The sequence below is a fragment of the Mastigoproctus giganteus genome, chromosome 7 (assembly GCF_048544385.1).
Source record: "Mastigoproctus giganteus isolate SK-2022 chromosome 7, ASM4854438v1, whole genome shotgun sequence".
NCBI classification, from domain to species: domain Eukaryota; kingdom Metazoa; phylum Arthropoda; class Arachnida; order Uropygi; family Thelyphonidae; genus Mastigoproctus; species Mastigoproctus giganteus.
This window is the reverse complement of record NC_143581.1, coordinates 151,437,945-151,449,121: the sequence shown is the minus strand read 5'-3', so window position 1 is coordinate 151,449,121 and position 11,177 is coordinate 151,437,945. Positions and strand designations below refer to the sequence as shown.

The window sequence follows — 11,177 nt, the reverse complement described above, 5'->3', positions numbered from 1 at the left end:
TTTCATAATACAAATATAATAATTTTATTCTTTATATAGAAGTACTAAGTAAACATATAAATAAAAAAAAATAAATAAAAATAAGTTTAAGTAACTTAAACCCAAATTACGTGGCACTCCTGGAATGTTGTTGCCGCACCCCGGTTGAAAACCACTGGGCTAGAGCCTCAGGTTACGAAAGAAGTTAACTTGTATGTAAGTTAGTGCAATAGCATCATTTCTGTATGTAGCCATGAATTGGCATCATTTAAGTATATATCATATTGTGAATACCTTTACGAGTTATCATGATATTGCACTACCTCAAATAAGTAATGCTTCATCACAGGAGAAGACTATTGAGTTGGCTACATCCAGAAATGATGCTATTGCACTAGCTTGTATGGAAGAAAGAATATTAACTTGTATTTTTTAGTTGTTAAGCTATGATGGTAGCTTTGTTTACCGAATGACTGAATTAAGTAAAACTAGCCATATGAATTTAAACAGTCAGATGTGAAATAAGTTTTAGTTAAGATATGTTAGAGTAGTAACATTATGCACAAAAATTAAAATTTTAAACCTTTAATTTGTAATTGATATATACACAGAACTAACCCTATCATCAGTTACAAAAACATATTGCAGCAGCTAGTACTAGTATGAACAAATTTACAATTTGTTTACCTTACCTTTTATTCTTATTACAGAATAAGAAGGTATGTTTATCAAATATGTAAGTCATTCTGCTTATATACAATGGAAAACTAATTAGTAACAAGGCTTCAACTGTTAAATTATTTCATTTACATGACCCAATTACTAAATATCCACAGCTAGTTTTTCTGAAGAACAAGGTATATTTAACTAGTTGAGAAGAACTGTTTTGCAGCTGTCCATCGATCCTTAGGAAATCTTGTAGTAAGAATCCAGCGAGCATCTTGGTTATCTTTAACTCCTGGTTTTGGAAAAGAAATATTTATAAAAATAATTAACTAAATGAGAAATAGAATTAGTACTGTCCACAAACCATTTTTCACATCCAATAGCAATACTCTAAATAATGAATGGCTTTCCACAGTTGAATGTTATGAGTTTCTGTTTGCAGTGAAAACAAATAAATTATTATTCTATGCTCTAGATAGTTTCTATATTCCTTAGGGAATATAGAAACATACATGTTATATTAGGGAAGAAAATCTGGTTGGTTATTCATAGTCTGATTTATGAATATTCTGTAGGTGCCTGTTTTTACCAGATGAAAAGCCAACTAATTTAGTAAAGGTGTTTCATAAACTTTTAGCTCCTCATAATTATTTTGTATTCCACAATACAAAACCACCACTTTTCAGCTGTGTGTAAATGTCTGGATTTGATCCTTATTGTCAACTGCAGTAACTTTTTAGAGTGTTTAAATGTCCTACGTTTAAAAGGTAATGCTTTAATCTGGAATTAAGTCTTTGGTCGTCACTCATACTATTGTTGAATTTGCAAATTAGTTCACCTATGTGCCGCTGTAGCTTAGTGGTCATGAGCATGCATTCTTTGAGTAGACCAGTTCAAGCCCCTACTGCTAAATATGGGCAATCTGCCAACCTGCACTGGACAAGCGTGGCAGATTACGGTCCATTTCCCTCAACATGAATTGTTGGAGGCTTCCATTCGGCAGTGGATTGATAATGGCTGCAGTTTACTTTTTTTTTTTTTTTTTGGTGCAATTTTGGCTCCTTGCAGGCAATGTGTTTCAGTATGGGATGAAGTTGATGAAAAAGTGATCAGCAACTGCTTCAAACATGCTGCAATGTGTAAAGTTTTGCATTCTTCACATCCTCTATTAATTGTGAAGAACAGTCTGGTGATGGGGAAGAAATATTTGAACACGTGCATCCTCACCTAAACTTACAGGAAAACTTAAGCTTCAAAGATTACACAGAAATGGATGTGGACATTGAATGTTTCAGGATATGCACGAATGAAGAGGAACTACTGTGGTTGAATAAGAAGTTCCAGTGAAAGGTGCTCATCAAGGATTAGAACTTGTATGTTGATTCCCCCCCCCCCCAAGCGCAGCCTAAACTGCAAAAGTGAAATAACTAATATCGAGCACCTTCATAATTCTCTTTTAAAACATACTCTACCATTAAAACAGCATGTTTTGACAGATTATTTTAAAGTATGAAACAATTTTCTTGTTAGGTATGTAGTGAAATTTGCAATTTAATTGTAACCTAGCTGCACTCTATAGACAGTCAATGCAAAATCTAGAATCATAATTTTCTTGTTTAATATTGTAGTATATATTATACTATATTGTATTAGTAGCATTACATTAAATTTTCAAGCTTTTTACTTGTTTTGTTGTTGATTTTATGAACGATTGATATAAAGTTATAATGATATAATGACCGCTTTTCTTATTCCCCTCATTATATAGAGCTTTGCTTGTATATAATATTACTGCAGTAAATAATACTTCCTACAAGTGTTCAAAATTGTAATACATCAAGTCTCTTGCCATCTGCAACCCACTCAACCTTGACAAAATTAAAGTTGGTGCATGGTTCTGTCTTTCTTTGTGGCATCTTTTAAACTTTAATTTAGTTCTAAGTTTATAATTCCCCCTTGTAATGGCAGGACATCTCACTTCTACTCATATGAACAGGAAGAGCATCAGCAACTGCTTGCACCAGGCTATGAGCTGTTCTTCTATGTCAAACTTTATTCATATGTATTGCATTCTGTATCCCTAAAAAATTGTGCTTTATTACAGCCTATTTTATTTTTAGGTTGGTATACAGAGACAACTATGGTTGACAATTTGACAACTGAGTACTGAAACAATTCTGAACTGAGAATAGAATTTGTCTGGACAAAGTGGTGTGAAGTGTTCAACACCCTTAAGCAGGCTATCCATCTACAGACTTCAAGAGAAATTCAACCAGACAGAGTCTACTGTTAATGCATCAACGAGTAGCCAGTCAATCACATGTCATCACCCTTGAAAATAAAACGTTAATTGCACAAGCATTAATTCAAAAGAAATCAACCAGGAGGGCTTCTAAAGAGCTGGAAATTTCAGAGCATTTATACTGTCCAGTCAAAACATTGACTACTTACCAAATAGTGGATATATCCTCACCACTGTCCCATGGTGAGGCATGGACTCTGTAAGGCCTGTAGATCTGCAGTAGTCTGTGGTGCAAGATCCACAAGTCCACAGATATATTCTATGGAATTCATATCCTGCTGGAACACACCTGTGCAGTCTAGGGATATGAGGGCTTGAAATTCTCTCTCTCTGCAGTTTTTTGCCATACCCTTCATCTAACATCCATATGCCATAGCAGGAAATGTGATTCATTGGAAAAGTCAACTTTTTTACAGTTGTCAATGGTTCAGTCACACTGTTCAGATGCAAATTTTAGGCATCACTGGCGATGGGTGGTTGTAATCATTGGTTTCTTAACTGGGTGCCAACCCAGCAAGCCCATGCGGAAGGAGGGTTTGTTGGATTGTGATCTTGGTTGTCCCTGGTTAAATCCATGGTCAGCCATTTCAACCTACATTCACCATTGACCTGGCAACTGCAGTTCTGTCCACTCTTTATCCCCTCTTGCAATATCTTAACAACAGCACTCCGTGAACAGCCGACACGTGATTCACAGTCCCCGCAACACTGCCACCCTTCATCCAGTACCCAACAACCATCACTTTTTTAAAAGTTTGTCACATTATGTCCCTTGCTCACGTTGATCAAGTACTCAGTATAGATTGCATTCCATGAATTGCAGCAATCACATTTACTGGTTCTCACCATGAGACATGTGCCACCAAGTGGGGAGGAACAGCCAGTTGCTAAAACATGGGGGTGATCATGTTAGAAGATGACCATAATCAATGTCCTGCAATTATATTGAATGAGTTAAGTGTATGTACTCCTTGAGAGGATTACCTAGCCTCACAAAGCTTGCTTCAGATTTTCAGGTCATGTCAATAGGTATGATCACAGGTACACTACTAGTCATCTTACCCACCCACCACAATAGAAGAACAGATGTTACAAGGTTGGGATGGCATGTCATGTTTTGGAATATCACTGGACCTGAATTTTTTTCCAGCAGAATGGTGCTTTGTGTCTCATTATGCTGAGAGGTATGTGCATTACTAGACAAAGAGTTTCCTTAAAGGAGGGTAGGTCAGCAGAATGACTACCAGGCCCAGATACTTTTTGGGGGGGGAGTCATTAAACACAAGGTGTGTGGCCCGAGAAATCTTCATACCATAGAATACACATATTTGTAAACCCCTGGCACCATCATGCTGCGATAGGATTAACTGCGTAGTTATATAGCTTATACTCCATCAACAATCTCAATAAATATATTGCATCTACATTTACACATGAAAATACCAGAAGTATTGCCATTTTGGAAAGTAAGCTGGAAGAGAAGTTACTGAAGCTAAAAGTAAATAAGGCACATGGGTTGGGGAATCTATTCAGTTATATTACAAGCAGTAGCAAAAGAGGTAAGCAAATAATTAGCCATAATTATGTTAGCATCATAGGATTCAGTGGTGATCTCTACAAACTAGAAATGTGCAAATATCTCTTATATGCACAAAGGAGAATCTGAGGGTGAAATAAGTAATTATGGATCGATAAGCTTGACTTCTGTGCCAGAGGTCACAGAAGTAATGCAAGATTATCTTCTTGAGGGGAATTCAGTTATATGGCAATCACAGCATGGATCTGTTAAAGAGCAAATTTGTCTTACTAATCTGATTAATTACTGAAGTAGTCACAAAGGAGCTGGATACAAAAAATAATTTTGACATCATATATTTAGATTTTAGTGAGGGTTTTGTTACTGTGCCACATGAATGACTACTGTACAAATTGGAGCACAGGGAGCAAGCTGCTACCATGGATAAAGAGATGAATTTATCCTATTTTTCTCCAAAATAGGGAAGATAGTGTTTAATAATGACCACTGCTCATGGATTTAGGGCCAAGGAAATGGGATATTCACTGGGTGAAATGCATCCAGGTCCCGGCTACCATTACATTGTCATCATGCATGGTGGTCACACAGGCTTCTGTGTTGTGCCCCTTACTGTTTTCAATGATACCGATTTATGCATAAAGTGGCACGATGGATAACAATCATGGTATGCTAATCTAACTGCAGATGGGCTGAAAAATGGTTGTTTATGTTTACATGTGTAACTGTCCATTAGGTACAGAGGGTTTGAGTCAACCCCCAAGGGTATCTAAATACCCTTGAGGATCACCCTTTCAGAGAAACTCACTACCTTCAAGTAATACTATAATAAATTTTTGGAAATAATACCATCTATCTGCTGTTACTATGCAGGAAAACACGGTCAAAAATAATCACTATTTTGGTTGGTTGTAGTAGTACCTTGGAAAGAAGCCAGTGGGAACACAATTGTGGCGTGGTCTGGCTGTTCAGCTAGCTTCAGTTTGCTGGAGGCAACCATATACCGTGGATTCCGGTTATTTAGGCCACCGGTTAATCGGGGCAAATCTTAAAAAACAGAAACCAATCGAGAAAATATTCAGGGTTTACTCGCTTAATTTGGACAGCATGCCGCAGCACTGGAGATTACCCTACGATTGTCTCTGATGGTACCACGTGGTTCGGTTGAAATTCTGGAGGTCACACCCATAAAACAATAAAAACAATTAGCAGTCACCTGTTTATTGGTCTTTTCTGTTAGTGAAGTCTATCATAAACGGAGAGCAAACTCGATCTTACTGAATTTGCGATAATACCGACAGTTGGAATTCTGTGGGTTATTATAGTGAAATGTGTTTACACTTCCATGAAATCTTCAATTATATAAAAAAATTAATTTTCAGATCTTCTCTTCATTCCTACGTTCTCACTTGCACATATTGTGTTACTTGCAATTTGTGTGTGCCGTGTTCTTTGTTATTGATTGCTTATCTTTTTACTGTTTTAAAGTTTAACCCCCACCCACAAATGTCAACTAGTTCATATGTACATATTACATTTGGAAAATTAAATGCACTAGGCATAATCCTTATGGGTTTTGATAATTAACTATATAATATCGGTGTAAATACACCATAGTTAACCCATAGATTTGAGCTACGATTGTAGTGTAGACGGCATCGTTTTAATTGTATCTCATAATGTGGTTGCCTTCACAACAAGATAGCTACTATTGAATTACTTCAAATAAATAACGCTTCTCTAGTAGAGAAGACTACTGTTATTTATTTTCAGTGGTACCACCACCCAAACGATCGTTTCGAAGCTGTTTGGCTTCGTCATCAGTGGGCGGGCAGGTACCCAGGTGATACAACAAGCCATCTCAGTTGCGAAGTTATATCCACATTATGAGAGATAACAGTAGTCTTCTCTACTAGAGAAGCGTTATTTATTTGAAGTAATTCAATAGTAGCTATCTTGTTGTGAAGGCAACCACATTATGAGATACAATTAAAACGATGCCTTCTACGCTACAATCGTAGCTCAAATCTATGGGTTAACTATGGTGTATTTACACCGATATTATATAGTACATATTACAGTACGTATTAATTATTCCAATTTTCACATATCATTTAATTTTTTAATTGGTAAGGTAATAAAGGGTAAATTTGTGCTTAATATATGTTTGCTTTTATAGCCTGTGGATAATATTCCTCCTATTTTCTCTAATTAGAATTGCTGCTTAATAGAATTAAAATTCAATTCACAAACGTGATCACAATGACCAGCGCTTACTGCACATCATTTAGTGAACGGTACTTTACTATGTTGAGTTCGTCGTAATGTGATTTGATTGTACAGTGAACCAATTGTAAAGGGGAGGGTACACTGTATTTTTAACTATTTACGTGAAACTTCAGATAACTGGGGCAGCCGCTTAATCGGGCCAAAATGCACTAGTCCCAGTTAACCAGAATAGACTGTATATGTTTTATTGTTTACTTCTTCTCATGACAGTTGTTGCTGTTATTTGGTTTTTAGGAGCATTAGCAACTAAGGCCATATTGCTCTGGGGATATGCAGTGGTCATTCCTTGACCTTATCGCATCCACCGTATTTGGTGGTCATGGGCTCGAACCCCGGTCTAATCAAGAAGCATGTGCTACACACTGCTGCTCCTGCCCACCTGGCTACGGAAGAGCCCTCATGACAGTGCCTAACCATTATTTATTTTGCTTGAAACTTCTCATTTCATGCTCCCATGGTGAGCAAGGGAGCTTATGAAGACAGCTTAGAATAGCTAGTCCTTTACAAGGCACTCCACTGAAAGAGAGCCAGATTAATTTTTTTAAAAAAATAACTATTAGAGCTATGAACTTGAATTTTACATTATTTTCAGTGAGAACAGTATTCTTGTCATTTCTGTAAAATTAAATAATCAAACTTCATATGCTAACTGTTTTGGTGTGAATATAGTTGTAACTAGTATTGCAGCGAATTAGTAGGGTTCAATTTTGATAAATAAGTAGCTCGATAGTTCTAATTACCTATTAGGCATATATTTTTGTTTTTAGCCAAGAAAGTTTACTTTTTAGTAAGGATATAACTAATTTAAAACTGCTATTATAATGGTGTGGCATAAAACTCTATAGTGCAAGATGTATCACTGCATTTAGGAACCGATTAGCTTAGTGTAGCATTGTTAATTAAATTGTAAACGGAAATCATGTCCCAGACTAGAGCAGCAAAGCAATGGGCATGAAGTACTGGGAGTACTGTGGAAATACAGTACTCCCACAATTTCGTGCAGAATCAGTGTTGTGATGGGCATTTATGAGTTTAAAGAGGTAGATGCCATCAAAGCAATTAAAATAGGGGATGCATCAAGCTCTCAGCTGCCCAACTTAATGACAGAGCACAAATCTCTGTATCAACACAACATAAACAGCAATCGGTTAATGTTGGTGGCTCTGTTGTCAGAAAAATGGGAAATATATTGTTCAAGAAGGATAGGTGGAATAGAACCAGGATACATCTGCCAGGGGCAAAAAAAGATGACCCATACTGTAGAGCAGATAAATTTCTTAGGTGGGATAACATCATAACCTTTTCAAGAGTACATATGTAGATATACATTTTTCATGTTCATTTCAAATAACATGTCCGTATATACATCAGCTGTCCTGAAATTTGCCCATTAAATGCTACTATCTCTGTTTCTTACTGATAGCAGACACAATTTTTAATAGATGGCAGCAGAAAAATAGTTTTGAAAATTGGAGGAAGGTATGTCTGTTGGCCATTTGTTTAATTTTGGCAACATAAAAGTTGAAACTTAAGAAATCAAATTAAGTGATACATAAATATATATATAGACAATATCATTTCAAAAAAAAAATAAGAGGGAGTTTATTTTTTTTAAGAACTTTCCTTTCTTTATTCTGATTTGGTTTTTAAAATAATTTGACTCTGATACTGGGAAATCAAACCAAAATAAGAAATTAATATTTAAAAGTACCATATTTATGTATAAAATTTTCATGAAGAAATCACTCCACCACAGAGTCCTCCCCTTTCGAAAACCCACATGCATTTAGACAACTCATTAATGAAAGGTAAATAAAACACACTATTTGTAAATCCATGGCTGCAGCAAGAGAGAGATTTTTGACAAATATGAAATTATTGCACTGTTCTTAATAAACAATGAAATGAGTCCCTCTCATTTCTATAAAATTCAATAACAGTAACAAAAATAAATTTAATCAAAGTAACCTGAAATTTGCAAGGCATATGAACAACAATTGACATATTTACCTTTCTTAACACGACTTGATATAAGACTTGCTTGGTGAAGATCTAATAGATGAGCCTGTCAAAAATATAAAAATAATATTCCTAAGCATTTATTTTTTTCAGTCATATAAAAATTTGTCAATTAAAAGCTGATGCTAGTGATCAGAATAAAGCAAAAACTATTTTTTTGGAAGTTGTTGTTATTTGGTTTTTAGGAGCATTAGCAACTAAAACTAAGGCCATATTGCTTAGTGTGCCGGGGATATGCGATGGTCATTCCCCGACCTTTCCGCATCCTCCATATTTGATGGCTCACGGGCTCGAACCCAGATCTAATCAAGAAGCGTGTGCTACGCGCTGCTGCTCCTGCCTATCGAGGTGCCTTTTCTTGGAAGATAGGAAGTTTGAACCTGTTGATATAAAATATAAAAGGATGTTAGTACAATTTTCAGTGCTTCTTATATGCAGACGGAGTTCTAAAATACTTTTCACACTTGAACTTGGATACGTGTCAGCTACAATTCAGCTGATGCCATTCGCTATGAAATTAATGACACAGAGCTAGTGTGAGGAAGTGAAGTATTATTTAAGAAATTGTAATCAATCAAGTCATAACAGAAATGCTAAAGCTGGACTAATCGCAGCTTTGTTCTCATTATGCATTAACATTCATGCATATTGGGTAAAAATATCAGAACCTCTTTCTTAGTACAAAAAATGGGCACTAATGACAGCTGAGCATATTGAGACACAGTTCCACTAGCATCTGGAAGGTTTTAAAACAGATGGTATGCTAGTTTTGATGTGGTTGGAAGACATGGGATTCTGTAACTAGGTGCTAGTTGAGACTTTCCATACATTTTTTTAAGGAATGTCCATTGACTTTGGAGGCCATGTAATATGCAGCAGCAGCCTGTGTCCCTCAATGCTTGGGAAAAGAGTGATGTCTGATGGTATGCACATGATCTTTTGCAGTACTGAGGGAGTCACTGTCATTTTGTAATGCAAATTCAACAGTACTTCAGCTATTCATGGTCTCAGCATCACTGTAGTCTCTCTCTCCTCCACTCATCTGTTATTGCTGTGATAAGAGGTTTTGTAGGTTGGTATTAATTATTAAAGTAGTTTCCTTTGCATAGTTTGTTGTCTCCGTTATGCCAACGAATGACAATTAGTTTCAGTTCTGCATCTGTTTTTTTGTGTAAAATCCTAGATGTAATGCTCTGCAAGTCTGTTGCTTCAGCAGTAGACTCACAGAGCTCTATCTGGATAAACTTTATTAGGCTGGTTTTCTAGATATCCTAAACTGCTGAGATGATTTTGGATGCTCTGGTAACTGCCATGGTCTGCAAAATTGAAGACAGCTCACAGTTGAGCTGGACTTTTTTTATATTTATTTATTACAATAACATTGCCATACTGTCACTCCTTTGTTTGACTGAAATAACTGAGCATGTGATGAAGGGGAAGATGCCCAAAGGGACATTCAGAAAAACTATGATAGATTCTGAGGATAGGGAGAAATGGTTGTTGAATTTGTCTGGACCTGCCCTTGACAGAGCACTGATGATATTAGAATAACAAACCCTGAATACTGTCATTGACCACCTTTCCAACATTTGTATCATCAGCAAACTTAAAACATTGAACTTGATATGCCTTCCTCAATATCATTAATACATACTGAATACAGCAAGGGCCTAGCACCGAACCCCGAGGGACTCCAATAATAATATTATTCCATTAAGAACTGCTTTGTCTCTGCCACTCAACTATCTCTTTTCTATGGCAGTGACTTGCCACTAATGCCACACAGCTCCAATTTATGCATACGTCATTCACGTGGAACAGAATCAAAAGCTTTACAGAAATCTAAGTATATAATGTCAAAATCATATTTTGCATCCAGTTCCTTCCTTACTGTGTCATAATAGCTAACCAGATTGGTCAGACACCTCCCCTTAATGAATCCATGCTGCAATTGCCACAGAAGTTAAGCTTACAGGTTTGTAATTATTCATTTTTCCCATTTGAACCTCCTTTGTGAATAGGAAGATATTTGTAGTCTGTATAGACCTCTCCTGAATCCAAGGATGCACTCATAATTATAGCTAAAAGTTTATTTACTTATAACTCCAACAATTCTCTTCTAATTTGTTCTCAGTTATCATGAAATAATTCAGCTCCTAGTTAGAATTAGGTACTCCGTTCCTATAAATTACTTCATATGTGAATATATATGCAAAATATTTATTCAGTTTATCAGTAACCTGAACAGGTTCATCAATTCATATCTAGTGGACCAGTGTGACTCAAAAAATCTGTGTCCTTAGTTGAAGACCATAATTGGCCTTAGCCTGCCTAACTCCCTTAGTGACTTGACTGCTGACCATCAGGTCTAGAATATTCTTACCCCTT

At 36.2% G+C, this 11,177-nt stretch overlaps 1 protein-coding gene across 1 annotated transcript in view; it reads right to left on the bottom strand.

The window, feature by feature from the left end:
• Window positions 1-826: 826 nt before the first annotated feature.
• The window catches only part of ssp3 (SCAPER domain-containing protein short spindle 3), a 408,421-nt gene continuing 398,070 nt past the window's right edge, over window positions 827-11,177 (bottom strand). Inside the window, exons 28-29 of the mRNA XM_090377943.1 lie at window positions 8,781-8,835; window positions 827-937 (exon numbers count right to left, since the gene is read on the bottom strand). Coding sequence (XP_090234069.1) covers window positions 843-937; window positions 8,781-8,835 — 150 coding nt within the window. The 3' untranslated portion in view covers window positions 827-842. The remainder of the gene's footprint in view (window positions 938-8,780; window positions 8,836-11,177) is intronic.